Source organism: Sus scrofa, chromosome 16, assembly GCF_000003025.6.
Source record: "Sus scrofa isolate TJ Tabasco breed Duroc chromosome 16, Sscrofa11.1, whole genome shotgun sequence".
Classification (NCBI taxonomy): domain Eukaryota; kingdom Metazoa; phylum Chordata; class Mammalia; order Artiodactyla; family Suidae; genus Sus; species Sus scrofa.
This window is the reverse complement of record NC_010458.4, coordinates 5,695,105-5,717,056: the sequence shown is the minus strand read 5'-3', so window position 1 is coordinate 5,717,056 and position 21,952 is coordinate 5,695,105. Positions and strand designations below refer to the sequence as shown.

The window sequence follows — 21,952 nt, the reverse complement described above, 5'->3', positions numbered from 1 at the left end:
AGCCACTTCAATTCCCAACTACAGAAACTGAAAGAACTAGTTTGTTGTTGTTCTGCTAAATGTTCGGGTGTGATATAGGCCAAGAGAAAATAAATGCAATGCTACAGAGAAAAGGTATGCTTAGGAAAGACTTAAGAGTTGCATGTAGGCCCTACTGTGACAAATGGGTCTGGATAGGCTTCTCCTATAAAGGCATTTGGGCAGAAACCTTAAAAAGGAGCAGGACAGGAGTTCCTGTCGTGGCTCAGTAATTAACCAACCCGACTAGCATCCATGAGGACTCAGATTTGATCCTTGGCCTTGCTCAGTGGCTGAAGGATCTGGCATTGCCGTGAGCTGTGGTGTATGCTGGTGCAGATCCCACATTTCGGTGACTGTGGTGTAGGCCGGCGGCTATAGCTCTGATTTGACCCCTAGCCTGGGAACCTCCATATGCCACCGGTGCAGCCCTAAAAAGACCAAAAAAATAAAAAATAAAAATAAAATAAACAAAACAAAACAAAACAAAACCTAGTAGGATAGCAAAAGGACATTCCAAGAACAAGAATAAAGGATTTCTAAGATTGAGTACCAACAAGATGTTTGTTTAGTCTTGTTAGAGCAACATCAAGAAGTGTCAGTGTGATTGAAGTGAGGTTAACAGAGTGGGGCAGAGGGTGTAGCAGGAGATCAGAGGTAGGGGTTAGGGGTGTCGGCAGACTTTATGGGGCCTTCTAGAAGGGTAACCCTCTTAGTTCCTTCAGACTGCTCTAACAGCGTAAACAACAACCTTCTTTCTCACAGTTTTGTAGGCCTGAAGTCCAAGATCAGGGTGCTGTCTTTTTTCTCCTTCTATTTAGTGCTGCACCTGCAGCATATGGAAGTTCCCAGGCTAGGGACTGAATTGGAGCTGAAGCCACTGGCCTATGCCACAGCCACAGCAATGAGGGATCTGAGCTTCGTCTGCAACCTACACTGCAGCTCATGGCAACTCTGGATCCTTAAACCACCGAGGGGGGCCAGGGATCAAACCCAAATCCTCATGGACACTAGTCGGGTTTGTAACCTGCTGAGCCACAATGGGAACTCCCCAGGGTACCATCTTGGTCTGGGGAGGGCCCTCTTCCTGGTCTCAGATTTCTTATTCTATCCTTTCCTGGGTCCCTTTTAAAAGAATGCTAATCTCAGCCTGAGGAATCTGACCGCATAACCTAATGCCTCCCAAAGGGCCTGTCTTAAGCAATATCATCTTGGGCATTAACTTCTCAATACATGAATTGTGGGGCAACACAAACATTCAGGAAGGTGTTTGAATTTTTTTCTGAGTCAGAGGGAGTACTGAAGATTTTGAACAAAAACAATGCTACCTAACCTGCATTTAAAAAAAAAGTCTTTTCTTTGGTGCTCTGGGCCCCTTGGATTCTAACCATGCAAACATTCAGTTCTGAAACAGGCTGACTGCTTCAGCTAGGCTGTGCAGAGGAGTGTAAGAATCCCCTAAACCTTTAATACTCAGGCTTCCTCTAGAATCGGGCTGGTACATATTTAAATGGCATAGTTAACTGAGCACATGAAATGAGGCTAGTTTGAACTGAGGTGTGGTGTTAATTGTGAAATACACACTGGAATCCCAAGGTTTAGTACCAACAATCCATACATAAAATATCTCCATAAATCCATTGTCTTGATTACACGTTGAAATGATAGTGTTTCGAATACACTGGGTTAAACAAAGTATGGCCATCTTAACTCTCGCTATTTTTTTTTTTTTTTTTTTTTTTAATGTGTGCACTGTTAGATTTAGATGACCTAGGTGGCTGGGATTCTATTTCTACCGGGCAGCGTCTGGGCTGGGCCCTATGCTCCTAGATGCAAACTCTTCATCCAGGAGCTCTCCCTGCGCCCTACGTTGCACGAGCCACCTCAGAAAAACCCTGGCTCCATCCTGGACTCAGTGGCTTTTCTGTGAATTCCCTGAGCCTCCGACCTGAGCCTCTGGCTTCCCGGGACTCCAGCCCGCGAGGTGAGGGTCAGACGGTCCGACCTGCGAGCTAACTAACCAGCTGCCCTGTCTTCCCTGACACCCACTCCCCGGGTTGCAGGGGCGCAGGACGCACCGACCCTAGGCTGCTCGCCCGGATCACGCCTCCTCCTAGCGGCCCAAATCCCCTTCCCGCGGGGTGGTCGCCTTTCCACCATCAAGTCTCACAGCAGAACTACCAAGGCCAGTACTCCCGGCAGTACAGGGCCCAACCAACAACACCCACCACCCACCGCGAGGCAACACCCACCTCGGTCCACTCAGTGAACACCCGCTTCAAGTCAATCCAATCAACGCCCAACTCACCCTGATCCAACCCCCACCCTCCACACCTCACGCAGATCTAAACAACCACCACCTCAGGACTATCCAATCACCACCACTTCCCACGCCAATCCAATCCACACGCAGCTCAGGCCGACTGGGCGGGGCAGGATTAGTCTGCAGCTTCCCTCGCCAGGGCGGGGACTCCCCGGGCAGGGGGCGTGGCTAAAGGTCGAGAGGTGGGACTTCCTGTCTGACCGGGTCTACCGCAATCCAGCCCGGAAGTCACTCAGTCTGGCTTTTCCCCGGCGCCGAGGTTTGTCTTACCCTGTGGGGGTGTCGGGGCGCAGGTCGCTAGCTTTCTGCCGCGGTCGCCTGTTATTTTCCGGCCAGCGATGGCGACCTACACCTGCAACACCTGCCGGGTGGTGCTGGTCGACGCGGAGGCGCAGCGGGCGCACTACAAGACGGACTGGCACCGCTACAACCTGAGGCGCAAAGTGGCCGGCATGGCCCCGGTCAGCGCCGAGGGCTTCCAGGAGCGGGTGCGGGCGCAGCGGGCCCTGGCGGAGCCCGAGAGCAAGGGCGCGGCCACCTACTGCACGGTGTGCAGTAAGAAGTTTGCCTCCTTCAAGGCCTACGAAAACCACCTCAAGTCCCGGCGGCACGTGGAGCTGGAGAAGCGGGCGGTGAGCCGAAAGGTGGCGATCCTGAATGAGAAGAACTTGGAGAAAGGGCTGGGCGTGGACGGTGTGGACAAGGATGCGGTGAACGCGGCCATCCAGCAGGTCATCAAGGCGCAGCCGTCCACGTCGCCCAAGAAGGCGGCCCCGGCGCTCGAGGCGGAGTTCCGGAGCCCGGTGTCGGTGGCTGCGGGAGGGCGTGGGGCTCACCAGCGGGACCCGGCCGAGAAGCCTCCGCGGCTGCAGTGGTTTGAACAGCAGGCGAGGAAGTTGGCGAAGCAGCAGGGGGAGGAGGAGAGTGAGGAGGAGCTGGATGACGGCGACGGTGAGGGCCTGTGTTGGGGGGCGGGTCGGGTGAGGTTATTGATCGTCCCTAAGCGTCCAGATTGATGTTTGCGTTGGGGGAGGGGGAGGGGGAGGTGCCAGTTTTGAAGTGAGGGTGAAGGGTGAGGGTGGTTTCCATGCTCTTCTTGCTGAAGTGAGTGGTGTGGCCAGCCTCCTGGCGGGGCGTTTTGTGTATTTAGTTCGCTGTTGTAGATTCGAGTACTGAAACCTCAGCTGGGCGGCGGGAGGGATCGTTGCAGTTTGTAGGAGTGGTGCCTTCTCTGTTTAGACTGAGGAGGATGCGCCTGAGGCCGTGCTCCTGCCACACGGTCTGCTGTAGAGTGTGTATTTCTAATGGATTTCTAGCTGTGCTGGCTTTGCGCTTGACTTGGTTGATGAAACGATGCAGCGAGCGGTTGAGAATCAGCGAGCCAACCTGAAATGTGAGGCTGGAGCCCGCAGCCTCGCCTCCCTTGGCTTTCTGAGCTGTTTTTTCTTTTCCTTCCCTTGGCATCCCACATGCCATTAACTCTAATTGCATGGGTCCATATGTGCGTCGAGACAGAGCAGAAGCCTCTTTCAGGGAGTTTACTGTGCCCTGGAAAAGAAAGGCCAGACACAGACATTCCTTGGCCATGCAGGAGTGGTCTGCGGTAGACGAAAGGCTAAATCTGAGGGGTTCATCTGACTTTGTTTTTCCAATGCCCGGCTAGAAGACTGGGAGGATATTGAGTCTGATGAGGAAGTGGAGTGTGAGGATGGTGAAGCCCTGGACCAGGAGGAGGAGCAGGATGCGGAGGAGGAAGAGGCTGGAGGAAGCCCCCCGCTTGGTGCCATCCCCATAACGGACTGCTTATTTTGTCCCCATCATTCAAGCTCCCTGGTGAAGAATGTGGCTCATATGACTAAAGTCCACAGCTTCTTTCTTCCTGATGTAGAGTATCTGTCAGACCTTAAGGGACTGATTAAATATTTGGGTAAGTATAATAGCATTTTCCTCTGTTAATGAGGAGCTACCACATTATTGGTGGTGGTGGTGGGGGGGGGGCAGGTCTTAAGGGAGCATGACTTTTGTGTATCTGCTTAGTCTTGGATTGGATGACCTGCTGATTTTGTGAGAGTCCAAAACCTGATGCATTGTGTTTTGAATTGTGGAGATGGATGGTGAGATTAATCTGGCTGCAAAAAGCTGCTTTCGCATATATACATATGTGTTTTTTTCTTTTCTCCACTGACGTTTGCAGGAGAGAAAGTTGGTGTTGGGAAGATTTGCTTGTGGTGCAATGAGAAAGGGAAGTCCTTCTACTCCACGGAAGCCGTGCAGGCTCACATGCATGACAGGAGCCACTGTAAGCTCTTCACAGATGGGGATGCTCTTTTGGAATTTGCAGACTTCTATGATTTTAGGTAAGTCTGTGGTTTGTAATGTGGGGGGAGTGAGGTGCTCGTAGGATCTTTGAAGTGGTAGAGGTGTGCCCCTGCCTGGCATGCTGTCCAACCTAGCATGGCTGATACCTCTCAGAACATTTCTGTGGGAGGTGAGGTGGTCGTTCCCTGTAATTTTGTAGATTTTGTGGGGAACTGAGTATCTCTTGAGTTAAACGCACATATCTATCCGATAAAGAGAAGATCTCAGGCCAAAGTGAATCTTACCTGATTTGCAGACTTGCTGTTTTGGTTGCTGTTGTGGTCTCCATGATGAGAAGTTCCATTTTGCCAGTTACCTGAGGAGCGGAGGCGGGGAAATTAGGTTTCCATCTTGGTTTCCGTGAGAGCCCTTGACTCACCAGCTGTCTGCTCAGGGAAAGGAGGTGGTGGCTGCACTAGGCCCACCCCAGGCACTTGTTGGAGAAGTTCTCCCCCCTTTAACTCACATCTTAATTGATTCCTACATCAGGGTAGGCATTCATGCTAGGAATTCTGGAACAACTTGTTGCTAGTGTTGGATGCCAATGACCTAGCACAGGGGTGCCCTGCAAGCAGTTGTGTGTAATGACCTTGCCAGGTGTGCAGAGTCCATCTGATAAAACAGGAGTTGAGAGAAGTCTTAGGCATTTAAGTTGTGCTTGTGCATTTTTCTCCTGATTTCTCATTTCTTACTTGTCCCGAGGGAGAGTTTGTTATTGCAGTTGCTTTGGTGGCTGTGTAGTGGCATCCATTGTGCTTTAAATTTGCATTTCCCTGAGGGGGACTAATGTTGAAAACATTCTTTTTTTCTTTTTTTCTTTTTTTTGTCTTTTTGTCCTTTTGGGTCTGCACTATCGGCATTTGGAGGTTCCCAGGCTAGGGGTCTAATCAGAACTGTAGCTGCTGGCCTACACCAGAGCCATAGTAAAGCCAGATCTGACCCGCATTTGTGACCTACACCACAGCACAGGGCAATTCTGGATCCTTAACCCACTGAGCTCGGCCAGGGATTGAACCATCAACCTCATGGTTCCTAGTCGGATTCATTTCCGCTGTGCCACTACAGGAACTCAGAGAACCTTTTTTATATATTAACTATTTGGATATCTCCTGTGAAGTGTTTGATTAAGTCTTTTATCTGTTTCTATTGGCTTATCTGCATTACTATTTACATTTCAGGGTCCTTTTTTTTTCCAGTTTTTTTTCGCTCTGTATTTCTTAACCATCCTAGGAATACAGAGATTCTTTTAAAAGTACAATGTCTATTTTGCTAATTCCTAAATGTACTACTCATGTTGCTCTTTTGTTTAATTAATTGAACTAAAAATTTGAAAATTTAGTTCTTCAATCGCACTGCTTATATTTTACGCCTTGTACTTCAAAGCACCTGTGACTGGGAGCTACCATAGTGGACCCACTGACTGAAAATTGTGTCATCAGAGTTTTCTGTTGGGCAGCACTATTCTAGAACTAATGTCTGTAATGGTTAGATTGAGCAGAGCTGCAGCTCCAGCTCTGCATTCCTTTCCTCTTCCTCGGTTTGCCAACCCTCCTGGAGAGAAGCAAATACTTAGGGGAAAGAGTTCAATTATAAGTTCTTTGTTCGCTATTTTTTATTTTTATTTTTACCTTTTTTTTTTTTTGTCTTTTGTCCTTTTAGGGCCACAACCGCGGCATATGAAGGTTCCCAGGCTAGGGGTCTAATTGTAGCTGTTGCTCCGCCCTACGCCATAGCCACAAGCAATGCCAGATCCAAGCCGCGTTTATGACCTACACCACAGCTCATAGCAACGCCGGATCCTTAACCCACTGAGCAAGGCCAGGGATCAAACCCACGACCTCATGTTTCCTAGTTGGATTCATTTCCTCTGCACCATGACAGGCACTCCCTATTTGCTTGCTATTTTTTAGAACAATTTTGATTCTCAGCAAGATTGAGCAGACGGTAAGAGATTTCCAACACACACCGCCTTACTTGCAGGTGCATAGCTTGCCTCATTATCGACATCCCTCAGTGGTAATTTGCTACAGTGGATGAACCAAGGTGACCCATCAATTATGACTTAAAGTCCCTAATTTAGTGTTCATGCTTGGTGTTGTCCATTCTAGGAATTTGGACGAGTGTACATGTAACGGCCTGTATCCACCACTGGAGTACAGGACAGAGTAGTTTCACTGACCCACAAACCCTTAGTATTTGCCTGTTCAGCACCATTCCACCCCTCGCCCTAACAAATAGTGATATTTACTATCTCCCTGTTTTTGCCATTTTCAGTGTGTTGTATGGTTAGAATCATATAGTATGTAGCCTTTTCAGACTGCTTCTTTCTCGCTCAGTAATATCCTTTTAAAGTTCCTCCATGTCTTTTCATGGTCTACTAGCTCATTTCTTTCTGGCATAATCCAAAAATACTCCTTTGTCTGGATGTATCACAGTTAATTTGCCTAGTGGAGGACATCTTGTTTGCTTCCAAATTTTAGGAATTTGGATAAACCTTCTATAAACATCCATGTGCAGGTTTTTGTATGGACAGAGGTTCTGGACTCCTTAGGGTAGATACCAAGCATCACAATTGCTGGGTCTTATGGTTAGATTATGTTAAGAAACTGCCAAACTCATCCAAAGTGGCTGTGCCCTTCTGCATTCCTACTAGTAGGGAATGGGAGTTTCTGTTGCCCAGCATCCTCGCCAGCATTTGGTGTTATCATTGTTCTGGATTTTGGTCATTCAGGTAGGTGTACAGTGGTATTGCACTGTTTTAATTTGCATTTTCCCGAGGATATATGTTGTGGAGCATCTTCGTGCTTATTTGTTATCTGTATATCCTCTTAGTGAGGAGTCTATTAAGGTCATTGGCCCATTTTTTTTTTCTTTTTACGGCTGCACCTGGGGTATATGGAGGTTCCCAGGCTAGGGAGTCAAATTGGAGCTGCAGCTGCCAGCCTATGCCACAGTCACAGCAACACAGGATCCCAGCCACGTCTATGAGCTACAACTCAGCTTGTGGCAGGTGCTAGATCCTTAACCCACTGAGTGAGGCCAGGGATCGAACCCCACATCCTCATGATGCTATGTCGGGTTCTTAACCCACTCAGCCACACTGGGAACTCCCACTGGCCCATTTTTTAATTGTTTTTTTTGGGGGGGGTGCCTTTTGCTTTCTCTAGGGCCGCTCCTGTGGCACATGGAGGTTCCCAGGCTAGGGGTCTAATTAGAGCTGTTGCCACTGGCCTATGCCAGAGCCACGGCAACACCAGATCTGAGCCATGTCTGCGAACTACACCACAGCTCCCAGCAATGCCGGATCCTTAACCCACTGATTGAGGTTAGGGATTGAACCTGCAACCTCATGGTTCCTAGTTGGATTCATTTCCACTGAGCCACAATGGGGACTCCTAATTGGTTTTTTATATTTTTTTATTGTTCAATTTTAAGAGTTCTTTTACATTTTGGATAACAGTCCTTTATCAGATGTAGCTATTGCAAATATTTTTTCCAAGTCTATATCACGTATTTTAATTCTCTTGACTTTGTTTTTCACAGCGCATAAGCTTTTAATTTTAGGGAAGTTCAGCTTATCAGTTATTTCTTTTCCGCACTGTGCCTTTTGTGTTGTACATAAAAAGTCATCACCAAACTCTTAAGTCATCCAGGTTTTTTCCTATATTATCTTTTAGGATTTTCTTTATAGTTTTTGTATTTTATGTTTGGGTCTGGAATCTATTTTGAACTCATAGGCCATTTGTGTACTTCATTACAGAGAAAATGCTAACAAATTTTTTTCTTTCCAAAAGCTTTCAATTAACATCCCTACAACTATTAACCCCCCTATGCACAACCCCTGTAGTTATCTAGTAGGTTTGCCATATTTTAGTTAAATGTGAGGTCTTGGTCTAGGTATTGATGCCGTGTCATGGTTTCAGGAGTAGCTACCCGGATCACAAGGAAGGGGAGGACCCTGATGAGACTGAGGCACTGCCCTCAGAAAAGCCCTTGGGATATGATGATGACACCATGGAGCTGATCCTCCCTTCTGGTAAGTGCGTTTCCCCAAAAAATGTAGCTTCCTGCCACCGAGCTGATTGGAGAGGCCTGTTCCCATGGCTTTCCTTCCACACTGAGGGGAGAGAACCGTCAACTCAAAGTGTGTGTTCCTGTTCCCCTGGTCGAGGTCAACTCTGAAGGTTACCTGGAGCTTTCTTTGTCTTGGCTGTTTTGTTAAATTGGATCAGTGTTCTTCCTCACTTCTGGTGTGGTTCATTATGCTTTGGTCAGTCATTGCTTTTCTTTTCAGTATATAGACCTTTTCTTTTCTGTTCATTATCTGTTTTGGGGGCCCCATCTAGGTTTTTCTCGTTAGACTTGACTTTGCTCTTATTCTTTGAACGGATTCCCATTTCTGTGTGTTGCTTGGACTTGCACGTGGTAGTCTGGGTGGGTGGATCTGATTGACTCTGCCCAGGTTTTTTGTCTGTGTTCTGCTTGCAGGAGGGAGGCTTGGAGTTTGAATTGTACCTTCTCTTTCTGGGAACCAGATTCACAATTGTGGGAATTTATCCCAGATATGAAAAGAAGAAGGAAAGCCATGAACATGAGAAGCATCTAATGTTGTTTATAGTGTTATGTTAGCTGATAGGAAGGGGAGCAGCTACAGAACACACATTTGAAAAGGACTAGGAATAGAATAAGATAGATAATAAGATCCTAAAAGTATCTTGTATTTACTGAGCACTTAACATGTTTAGGCTATTACACAAGAAGCCTGTCAGTTAGATTCTATTATCTGTATTTAACATGAGCCAACTGACACTTAACACAGGTTGAGTAATTTTCCCAGGATCATGGACCTGGTCAATGAAGCCCATTTCCCACTTGCCTGTGCTGCCTGGGAGACTTGCAGTAATGGTGGAGGCAGGAGCAGCCTTGCTGCCAGTGGAGACCTTTGCCATGAAGAAGCCACCTTGTGCTGCTGCTCCACATGGAATACCACTGCTTAGTACAGACAGCTCTGCTTAACCCAGAACAACAACCTTCCAAGGCTAAGGGCAGCCTTAGACAATGACAGTTGGAGGAAAGTTCTGGCAGAACCTGTCTTGAGGACATAAGCCTTCTACAGTGATAAGAAAGCTATAATATACAATAGAATATTGTGGCCTATATCATACACAATAGCAAAACTGGCTAAATCTGTCACACAGGACCCAGTCTGATCTTCCTCTGCTGAAAATACTAATACAGAACCTCTGGAATAAATATCATGCCTTGTTTTCTAAGACTGTTTAGCCCCTTGTCTCATTAACCTCCCCTTTCTTAACTGGGGACCAGGATCACAGTAGGCTTTGCAAGCAGATGAGAAGATCCCTGTAAAGCAGTATCTGGCACATAGTAGGATCACTAGAAATGTGGGCTTCACTTTACAGCAACTTTTTTTTTTTTTATTAGAAAAATCTGTTCAACAACAAGCATATCTTATTAAGAAATATAGTCCATTTGAGAGTAATTTTCATCTGGACTTAAAATTTCTGAGGCTTGAAGGCTCCTTAGCTATGGAGAAAATACATTTGCCTGGAGTGATCGCAGGGTTTCCTAAGGTTCACCAGGGCCCAAGCTGGGTGTCTTCTCAGGATCCTCTCTTCCTCTCCCACAGTCCAGCTGCAATTCCTAAATGGCTTTGGAATATTTTTTCTTTTATTGATCTATTCATTTGTCGGTGTTACCATGGGCGCTTCCTGTCTGGCCGTCTCCAATCTGGTTTCCACTTGACCGCCAAAACGTTCTTCCTAAAACAAACACTAGTCCATTTTCTTTTCCAACTGGAATTCCCAGGGGGAGCCCTTGCCTTCAGGGTCACTTTGTCCCCAGGTGTCTTGTGGACTTCCTTTTCCTTTACACGTGCAAGTTCCCTCCTCTGGGCCTGTGCTCGGCCTGTCTTCCTCCTCCTCCTCCTCCTCCTTTAAGACTCATATTAGGCTCACCTCTCTGGTGAACTGAACTCAGCGCATGCCCTGGGCAAGTAGAGTCCCCTTGGCCTCTGTGATGCTCACACACCTGTCCTGACAGGACTGTACTCCTTTGTACTTGCTGGCTGGCATGCCTGTCTTCTCCCATTACTGTGAGGACAAAGCTGGCTTCTTTCATCTTGGGACACTGTCTCCAACACACAGGAGCCATGTGAATGTCTGTCAGCTGGCTGACTGGAAGCTTGGAGCAGACATTTAAAAGGAAAGCAACTGGGAGTTCCCGTTGTGACTCAGCAGTTAATGAACCCGACTAGCATCCATGAACCAGACTAGTGGGTTCAATCCCTGGCCTTGCTCAATGGGTTAAGGATCTGGCCTTGCTGTGAGCTGTGGTGTAGATTGCAGACACAGCTGGGATTCCGCATGCTATGGCTGTGGTGTAGGCCAGCGGCTACAGCTCCAATTCAATTCCTAGCCTGGGAACCTCCATATGCCTTTGGTGTGGCCCTAAAAGACAAAAAAAAAAAGATAAAAAAGACAAAAGGAAAGCAACCTAGATTTCCTGGGCAGCCACAGTGCAGGAAAAGGAGTGCAGAGAGAGCTGCTCTGGGTTATGACATGGCCTCGGGCTGAGAATCCAATTTGCCTGTGGTCTTAGCAGCAGGTTCTCTGCCTGTTCATCATATAGCCTAAGAGGAAAGTGACATGAGATTAATTTGAAGGTCCAATTTCTCAGATTTTTATTTATTTATTTATTTATTTATTTATTTATTTATTGTCTTTTTGCCATTTCTTGGGCCACTCCCGCGGCATATGGAGGTTCCCAGGCTAGGGGTCGAATCAGAGCAGTAGTCTCTGGCCTACGCCAGAGCCACAGCAACGCAGGATCCGAGCCACGTCTGCAACCTACACCACAGCTCACGGCAACGCCAGATCGTTAACCCACTGAGCAAGGGCAGGGACTGAACCCGCAACCTCATGGTTCCTAGTTGGATTCGTTAACCACTGCTCCAAGACAGGAACTCCCCAATTTCTCAGATTTTTAAAGCATAAATTTCTTTGGCAGGTCCATGGGCCCAGTCCACGCTTGTAAAATATTGGATGATAACCTCAGGCCTGCTCCTGAGGTGCACTGGGAAGTAGTGAATAACTGGCTTGGTCTTAGAGTTCTGGGTGATATTGTACTGTTTGACAGACAGACTCTGGAGAGAAGGAGCCAGCCGCCAGGTACTGCCTTACCCCAGGGTTCTTAACTAGGCCATGTACATCATGCACATTTTCTTCTTTTTCTTCTTTTTTTTCTTTTTAGGGCCACACACACGGCTTATGGAGGTTCCCAGGCTAGGGGTCGAATTGGAACTGTAGCCACTGGCCTACATTGCAAAAACAGCAACAAGCAACGTTGGATCCAAGGCACATCTGCAACCTACACCACAGCTCACGTCAATGCCGGATCCTTAACCCATTGAGCAAGGCCAGGGATCAAACCTGCATCCTCATGGATGCTAGTCAGATTTGTTAACCGCTGAGCCATGACAGGAACTCCAGCATTTTCTTCTGAGTGTGTGCATTTTCCTGGGGAAACACCATGTTGTAAAGTCATTTGTATGGCCCACACAGATTTTTTTTTAAATTTAATTTTCACTCAGTTTTTTTTGACTCTGTGCATTAAGTGCATTTTTATTTTTTTTTTTTTTCTGGAGAAAGGCTGTAGTTTCTGCAAAGCATCTGTGACCTGGAGAAGATTAAGAGCCAGAATAGAAATACCTAAATATACATCATTTGCTGCCTTCCTGGGTCTTCTTCACAGATGACCAACTGCTGAAGTCTTATAATAGAATTTGTTTAAATAACAACAAGACATAGTAGCTTTCCTGGTGAATCAGGAAGTTTCTCCCAGCTGTATAGTTAGATATACTTTTACCATTTCATTTTAAAAACCAGCCCTCCTTTAGTCAGTCTTGGTTATCTTGAGACATCATGGTTTGTTATCTACTGGTTTGCTCCCATGTCTCAATACTGGTTGGGGGTTTGTTATGAACCAAGAAAATAGGAGATCTCTGAATAAACAGTTTATGTATACACTCGTAGTGTTGCTGCAGCAGATATTCAATCACTTGGTTATGTCGAACAAATTTACCACTCAGAAACCTCTTTGATTATGCTCAGTTTATGACTGGGTCAGTGTAGATGTCAGCATGAAGCTAATTTGAGAAAGATTCTAATGTGGAGAGCTTAGTGATTTTAATCAACTACACTTAGTAGAGTCTGCTTTAAACTGGTTTCAAGGGCAGCTGGTAGTGGTGATTCCTTAACTAGTTGCTTCAGGTCGAGTAGGTAATCTCAGAGGCAGTGACATGGAATATCCAGTAGAGGGCGCTGTGAGCATTTATTTCCAAGACTGGTCTGGCTCAGTTCCTTCCTTCTTTGCTCTTTAGTTCCTGTGGAACAAGTGGGTGAGAAGATACATCGAGTTAGTTGCTGGCTAGACACATGAATCGAGTTAGTTGCTGGATCCACGAGAGGTATATAATTAATTTTCTCAGGAAAATTATAGTTAAGAGATACTTTCTTTTCCACTATCTAGTCCATTGAGCGTCAGGATGTTTGTTCAGTTGGAGTAGACATTTTTTTTTTTTTTTTTTTTTTTTAACTGAAGGATGGTTGATTTACAATGTTGTGTTTCAGGTGTACAGTAAAGTGATTCAGTTATACATACATATATATATATATTCTTTTTCATGTTCTTTTCCATTATAGGTTATTACGGGATATTGAATATAGTTCCCTGTGCTCTACAGTATGTCCTTGTTGTTTATCTTTTTTATAGGTAGTAATGTATATCTGTTAATCCCAAACTCCTAAGTTATCCCTCTCCCACCCCCTTTCCCCTTTGGTAACCTTAAGTTTGTTTTCTTTGTCTGTGTCTGTTCCTGTTTTGTAAATAGATTCACTTGTGTCATAGTTTAGATTGGGAGTGCACTGTCTTGTAAGCAGTTGTTACTGTGATGAAAGAGAGATGGACCGGTTGTGGCTCCACCCTGACTCAGACATAACCCATCTGTGGTTGATGGACAGGCACATTGTGTTCTGTAACTGTTCTCCTTGAGGAGGGTCTTCAAGTTGAGCTGTTCTCAGCACATCCCACTTGGTGTGTAATGTTCAGCGCTCACTGTCATTGCCACAGAACAGCAGTAGCTCTAAATGCTGTGTGTGCAGTTCTATCAGGCATAAAGAACCTTGGTGTCAATTAATGAAAACCTTTCAAGCATGTTTGTTTCAAAAGCCAGCCTCCCATAATATGCATTTCTAAATGCTACGTATGAATGTAAATACATTGATATTATTAAGTACTAATGACCAGAATTATCATTTAGTGATTTCGAGGAAACCCTCATTGCATACTCACATCCTGACCTACATTAGAAATAGAAAGGCAACATCAGCAGTGCTGGGCTTTCTTGCTGGAGCCTCATTTAAGCTATGTCCTTCTCCAGCTGTTGTATCTCACTTATCTCGTGTGGTCTAGGAGCTTTGTTAACTCTTGTGCTGCCAGAACAGGCAGGTCCAGGCAAACATCTTTTCATCCATATTGGTATCCAAAGACCACTTCAGCTTTGAATTTAAATTTCTTTTTATTATCTCTTGAATCCGATCACAAAACAATCAACTGAAAGTAATTACTTAGCCATATCTGTGTGGAGAGCAGACTGTTTCCCTGGTAGCTTGCCAGGTATAAGGACTTAAAATGAAATAACCTGGAAGAACTTTTTTCTTGTACGTTAAAAACCCAGGTCCTGAAAGTGAGTATAGCCATCTACAATGGTGACAGTATTCTGGTCACAATCTTTCTACTCAAAAGAGTCTGAAAGGGATGACTTTATATGTGTAAGTATAAAATTTCCATGGAAGTCGTACACATGGTCTCACCGGGCCTTAATTCTTTTATCCATTGTCAGTGGAAATAGCTGTCCCATGCCTTGTGTATATGCTGCTGTTCAATTTCTATGTGTCTGTCTGGGGATGTATTGGACTGCTTATATCCTAGTTAATGTTTTTGTGAAAGCATAGCCTGGATTGGGTGAGCTCTCAGGTGATACTGGTGGCCTAGACCACTTTTGAGAGCCACCGCTCTGTTGGAGCTGGAGCCTGCCCCCTTCACTCTCACCTGCTGTGAAGCTGAGATCCAAGATCTGCACATTTCCTACAGAGGAGCAGAGAATTCATTTCTGAAAACATGACGGATGGTATGTTCTGTATGATCCTTTTCAATAAGTAAAAGCTGGAGAGAGAATTCAGCTCAGTCATGTTTTAAAATTATCGTTTACCAGGTGACTTTTATCATTTACAAAGCAGTAGGACAGGGTTTCTCAGCCTCAGCACAATGGCCATTTTTGGGCCAGATAATTCTCTGTTGTGGAGGTACTGGTGCATTGTACATGTTTAGCCATATCCCTGGCCTATACCCACTAGGTGCCAGGAGCCTCCCTTAGCTGTGACAACTGAAAATGTCTCTAGTTATTGCCACGTGTCCTCTGAGGATAAAATCACCCTTGTTTGAGAACCACTGCAGTAGAGAATTGAGGCAAAGGAAAAGTGGATTGGTTTTTCTTCTGGATCCAGACTGTGGACTCTAAACCCAAACCTCAGGGCCAGGCTCAGTGCTAATCTTTTTTCTATTAAAAAAGAAATGTTAATTTCATACTTCCTCGGGCCCTATTATCTGTAGGGGCAGCTGTGTGAATTTCTATGGAGGCAGGTTGTAAGTACAGATGCTGAATTTATCACCTGGCAGTGACTTGCCATGATCTGTTTTTCCTTTGGCTTTCCTTCTTTTCATTGTTGAACACATGCCTTCATCTTTCATCGGCAGGTAGAGCACTGTTTCTTCTGGCATAGCCAGTTTCCAGCTAGATAAAGGTGACCAGTCTGATTCAGAAAGCGCTTGCTTTCTAGCTCTGCCTTGAAAATCGATCAAACTCAATATTGTTCTTTTGAAAAACAGGTGCCAGAGTGGGTCATCGCTCCTTGATGAGATACTACAAACAGCGGTTTGGCTTATCCAGAGCTGTGGCGGTTGCCAGGAATCAGAAGGCTGTGGGCCGGGTGCTCCAGCAGTACAGAGCCCTGGGCTGGACGGGCAGCACAGGTAGGTCCAGGCTGACAGCACAACCAGCCCAGGAACCTACCCTCCACGCGGGGCCTCTGGGTGGAAGTGGATGCTGTTCGCTTTGTCCTTTTAGATCCTCTAGGGGGAGCCTCCCACTTCTTGGCTCCAGGGGCTCCTGTGACCACTTGGGGCATCATGGAGATAAGCGCAGAGTTCCGTGACTTAAAGCCTTCATGTTCCTGGTGCAGTAACTTGCTAAAAACTGCACATATCGCAGTAACTTTTTCCTAAGATAATGGTCATGAAAGGAATTGTTTGCTCATGACCAAAGGTTGAAATTTTCCTGAATGTTTCACCAGGAATGAAATAGTATTCTCATGGCAATGGCCTGAGCTGTGGGGTCAAATACAACTCACCAGATTGTCTTGCTGGTTCTTATAACATGAGTGTGAGTGATGTAATTAACTGAAGCCTCTGTTTTCTTACTTATAAAATGGAGGTGATGAGAGTAGGACCGAACTTGCAGAGCTGTGCCCATTGCTAGTCATAAAGCATGTGTGACATAGTGCACAGTAAAGCCAGCCATCAGTCCTCTTGTCATTTTCTGTAGAAAACTTAGTAAGACTTAGAGGACTAGGGCAGGCCGCTGAAGTTGTTTAAGCTTTGGAACATCATCAGTATGAAATTATTTAAATCTCTTCTGAGGTTTCTGCTGACTGAAGCTTGTTATCCTCGGATCTTCAAGGGGAATGTCAGTCCCCCAGGAGACAGTGGAGAGGGTGACAGGAGAGCTGCCCGCTGATGGCCCGGAAGCTCTGACCCTGAAATCCATTGCAAGTGCCTCTGTGTTACATACACATGGTTCCTTCACTGTAGTGCCCTGTGGGCTGTGAGGCACTTGAGGCTCACGGACACTGCCTTCATCTCAGTCCTATCAGTAATTCTTGTCCGACTTGACTGCTGGTCTGCCTTTCTCTGTCCCGCTGATCAATGGGGACGTCAGATTTGGGGCTTACGGACCTTTTCAGATGATGAGAGCTCAGGAGACTCATCCCAGAGGAAAGTGCACAGAGAGAAGTTCTGGTGTGTGATTCCGGGGTACACATGACCCCCCCGCCCACCCCACCAAGGTCCACTGGATAGAGACCCCAGATGATAACTCTTGTTTAAATATAAGAACCCAGTTGCCCCAAACCAGGTTTGATTCTCTGCAAGGTGGGTTTTCTCTGATCCCAGGTCACAGACCTTGGCTTGCTTTCTTGCCCCCTTTGCCACCCCAGGAGCAGCTCTCGTGCGCCAGCGGGACATGCAGTATGTCCAGAGGATGAAGTCGAAATGGCTGCTGAAGATGGGCGTGAAGAACAATGCCACCAAGCAGATGCACTTCAGGCCCCAAGTGATGTTCTGAGTGGGCCGGGGACTGAGGCGCCATCTGTGTCCCGCTCAAGCATCGTCCTCGCCTGAGGACCGTGGCAGCGGGATTGGGCAGCAGCCCCTTTTGCTGCTGCGCTTGCTCTGTTCCGACCTGATAATAAAGTCAGAATCATATTGGGTCTCATGTCATCTGTGGGCAGGGTTGAAAGGTCCTGTTTTCACAGAGTAAGTGCTGTGTGTCCTGGGTGCAGGCTCTGCCCTGCTCCTGAGAGTTGCTTTGTTGTCTCAGCTTGTGTCTGATTTAGGGCCGTCAGGATAGTGTGAGCAACTCGGAGCAATGTGACTGCTGCTCCAAACCTGGTTTTAACTTTCAGAAGAAGACCTTACCACTGGGACCTCTGTAAGACAGCTTTGCATCTTCTGGAGGAGCAGAGTTGAATGTCTTGTCATTGGAAAGTTTTGTGGTTCCTGGGATGGTGGCAGTCTCTGGGTACTTTCACTAAATCCAGGTGAAGTGAAAGGGTATGTCAGTGGCTTACTATAAAAGAGCTTCATTTCTAAATATAATCCAGTGCTGCCTTTAGAATAGGAAGAAAATAAATGTATAATGTTTAAATTGCATTTTAGAAAGAAAAATGACCTCAGGGTTCAATCTCTGAAGAGGTGCTCAGTTTAGGGGAAAGGCCATGGTGCACTAGAAATGAGAGTTTACATGAAATTCAAATCCATTGAGCCACCTTTCTGACTTTGGCCAAGTGACTTGGTGTTTCCAGTCTGTAGAAGGGGTGTGTATGTTACCTCCTGGGTTGTTGTGGGGGTAGATAAATTAGCAGGAGACATGTCGCTCACTCAGTTCCCAGCACAAAGTGAGTGCTTAAGTTCTCACTGATGGAGCAGGTGCCTTATGAGGAAGGGGATGTCCTGACCAGTGCAGTGGTCTTTCTGAGGAGTGGGTTCAAGGGTGGCAAGAGATGGCACCCGGTGATTGTGTATTCACCTGCCCTTGCTTGCTGGAGACACATCTTTTTCTTTAAATTTCAGATGCAGAATTGAATTCATTATATGTCATTAGTGCAGGCATTCACTAACCAACAGTGGGGGGCTCCCTGGTTTTAATTTTATTCCTTCATCCTGTTTTTGAACATTCTCATCACACAAGTACCCACCCTCTTGTGTTTGACATCTAATCTATATCCCGGGAAAATGATGGAGTGCTTGACCTGAGGTATGTTTTTAATGTGTACTTAACTGAATGTACATGATACTGTGCTACAGTTTGGTCAGTTTTGTTTTTCTTTCAGTCATTTTTCACTCAACTTGGTATGCCTAATTCATCTCCTGACTGCTGGGAGGTGTCCGTACTGACAGGGCCCAGCTCTCCCTGCAGCTGCCACCTCTTCTGTGACCCCAGCTCCCATACTCACGGCCTTTTAATTTTGAGGCATTGTCACCTCATAATATATGAGGACAGTATATTTGCTGACCTAAAAATATCCCATTTATTTTTTACTTTTTCCAGGCTTCAAGAGATGCCCTTTAGTTCTGAGTTAACTGTGTGAAGCAACCCCACTACCTCATCTCTCTCCACATCGTAACTTAAAAAAATTCAGTTTACTTACCTTTTTGGAGTAAAATTTTATTTGGGGAAGAAGGCAAAGAAAAAAACAAAACAACTACAGTTGAATAAGTAAAGTAAGAAACATGAGAAATGAGCTTGTTTGTGTGCTTGTTTGTGTGGGTGTGGGTTAATTCTTTGTGGTTCTGGAAAATACGGAAATGCCTGACATTGGATATCTTTGCCATTCTCTTCTTTGATGTGTGTCTGGTTTTCTCTCTCTGGGTGCACTGCTCCCCGCTCCTCCATCTTCTGCAGCTGGGCTTCCTGGGGCTTCCCAGCTCATCCCTGCAGTGATGTGCTGCCAGTTCTCCCTGCTTTGGTCCTTTCAGGTCTGCATGTTCTCTGGCATCTTAATGCCAGTCACACTGGAGAAGGGACAGAACCCACCAAACAAACTACCAGCTTAGAGCCTCGGGAAAGCTCCCATCCTTAACTTCACATTGGATCTTTTTGAATTTCACTGCTTAGAGTACATTGTTGATATGGTGCTTTTCTTTCTCCAATTTCTTATTCACATTTTAAATATTAAATATTTATCCAAATTAACCCAAATAAAAATTTTATTAAACCCAGATTTTTTTTGTTTTTTTGTTTTTTTTGTCTTTTGTCTTTTGTCCTTTTAGGGCCTCACCCACGGCATATGGAGTTTCCCAGGCTAGGGGTCTAATCGGAGCTATAGTTGCTGGCCTATGCCAGAGCCATAGCAACGCCAGAGCCAAGCTGCATCTGCCACCTATACCATAGCTCATGGCAATGCTGGATCCTTAACCCACTGAGCAAGGCCAGGGATCGAACGTGCAACCTCATGGTTCCTAGTCAGATTCATTTCCGCTGCACCACGACGGGAACTCCAGATTTTAAATCTCATTCATACCAATACTTCCTAATACCTATTATCTATAAGATAGTTGTCTAAACTTAATGGAAGCAACCTAAGTGTCCATTGACCAAGGAATGGATAAAGAAGATGTGGTACATATATAAACGGGATATTACTCATTTAAAAAGAATGAAATAATGCCATTTGTAATAACACATGGACCTAGAGATTATCATACTAAGTAAAGTTAGTGAAAGACAAACATATGATATTTATATGTGGAATCTAAAAAAACAACAGAAATAGACTCAGATTTTGGAAACAAACTTTTGGTTACCAAAGGGGACAGGTGGGCGGGGAGGGATGGACGAGGGTATGGGGTTGGCTTATGCACACGGAGGTATAAGGAATGACTGGCCAACAGGGACCTGCTGTGTAGCCCAGGGAACTCTACCCAATATTCTGTGATGATCTTCATGGGAAAGAATCTGAAAAAGAATGATGTGTTTATGTATAACTGAATCACTTTGTTGTGTAGCAGAATTTCTCAACATTGTCAATCAACTACACTTAAATAAGACTTTAAAAAATGAAAAAAACCTTAATGGCAGATATCAAAACAATCATATTAAAAGTTCTGGGTTTTTCATGCATTTACTTTTTTATTTCTTTAAAAAAGTTTTTCATTCATGTACAGTTGATTTATAATGTGCCAATTTCTGGTGTACAGCAAAGTGACTCCATTATATATGTATTCTTTTTATATTCTTTTCTACATCCAGGCCAAGTTAGCACTGGCAGTTGTAGCTGCCTGACTAGGACTTCTGTAAAATCTTTCCTCCTGAAAGTAATCTGAGGATTGGATGGCCCTTGCAAGTTCATTCCTCTGCTTTGGTTGAGACATCAACACTGGGATCTAAAGTGAGATGACACAACTTGTTTCCACTCTGAATTTTACTGAACCCCCAAGCAGCTCTGCTGTTGATCACACAGCCCATCTGCAGACTAGATGATGGCTTGATGTATTCTTTCTGCCTTGTGGACTATGAATTTGCATTTTATGGAGCACAAAATGCTTTATTGCACCATATTTGTTTCTCCACTGTGAGGTATAGGTAGCATTTCTATTTCACACATGAGAAAATTGATTAGAGGAAGTTCATTAACTTTTTTTTTTTTTGGCCACATCCACCTCATGCAGAAGTTCCTGAACCAGGGATTGAACCCATGCTACAGCAGTGACCTGAGCTGCTGCAGTGCCAATGCTGGATCCCTAACCCACTGAACCACATGGGGTCTCTGGGAAGCTCAGTAACTTTTGTAAGAAGACAAAAGGAAGCCAGAGATTTCTGGTCCAGCGTCCTTTTGTTTCTTTCTTCTTCTTCTTCTTTTTTTTTTTTTTGTCTTTTTTGCCTTTTCTAGGGCCACTCCCTCGGCCTATGGAGGTTCCCAGACTAGGGGTCTAATCAGAGCTGTTGCCACCAGCCTACACCACAGCCACAGCAACGCCAGATCCGAGCTATGTCTGTGACCTACACCACAGCTCACTGCAATGCCGGATACTTGACCCACTGAGCAAGGCCAGGGATCGAACCCACAACCTCATGGTTCCTAGTCAGATTAGTTTCCACTGCACCACAATAGGAACTCCTTCTTTTTTTTTATGTGCAGCATATGGAAGTTCCTGGGCTAGGGATTGAATCGGAGCTACAGTTGCAGGCCTACACCACAGCCACAGCAATGCAGAATTCGAGCCACATCTACAACGTACACCACAGCTTGGCAACACTGAATCTTTAATCCACTGAGTGAGACCAGGGATCAATCTGTGGCCTCTTGGATGCTAGTGAGGTTTGTTACCACTGAGCAAAGACAGGAACTCCCTGATCCAGTGTTCTTAATGTTCCAACATGTTGATAAAGAATTTTCAGCACCATCCCATCCTAAGGTGCACACCCAGCAGGCTGTAAACATCAATTAAAGTCCCTTGTATTTGCAGCAGGTGTGAATTTTATTCTAAATCTAGAAATACATGGAATTTAATATTTATATTAATGCCACATGATGCACACATAGTTAACTCAAATGTTACCACATAAAAGAAAATACCATCTTTTCTTACCCAGAAAATGACCCGATTTTGGTCCTTTGTGGATTCTCAGTTTTAAGTTGCTTTCCTCCATCTGAGTTATTTCAAAACTGTCAGGGTCCTGTTGATTAATTTGGAATTCACAGTCACATAATGCCATTCAGTTCCCTTCTTGCTTCCTTAGACCTTGACCTTGTAGGAAGTCTGAATCCTTAAGGAGGTCACACTGTACAAAAGCCCAGGTTACATGGCAAGGTCTTGATAGATGTTCTGGTTGACCTC

The 21,952-nt window shown here is 45.4% G+C and overlaps 1 protein-coding gene across 2 annotated transcripts; it reads left to right on the top strand.

Moving 5' to 3' along the window:
• ZNF622 (zinc finger protein 622) lies at positions 2,233-17,317 on the top strand. 2 transcript variants are annotated; one of them, XM_021076700.1, is made up of 6 exons: positions 2,233-3,292; positions 4,005-4,268; positions 4,536-4,698; positions 8,623-8,735; positions 15,665-15,808; positions 17,050-17,317. In XM_021076700.1, the coding sequence occupies exons 1-6, from the start codon at positions 2,680-2,682 to the stop codon at positions 17,175-17,177; spliced, it is 1,425 nt and encodes a 474-aa protein (XP_020932359.1). In that variant the 5' UTR covers positions 2,233-2,679; the 3' UTR covers positions 17,178-17,317. The 2 variants fall into 2 exon arrangements, with proteins under 2 accessions (XP_020932359.1, XP_020932360.1); XM_021076701.1 differs by having other exon boundaries at positions 2,237-3,292; positions 4,008-4,268.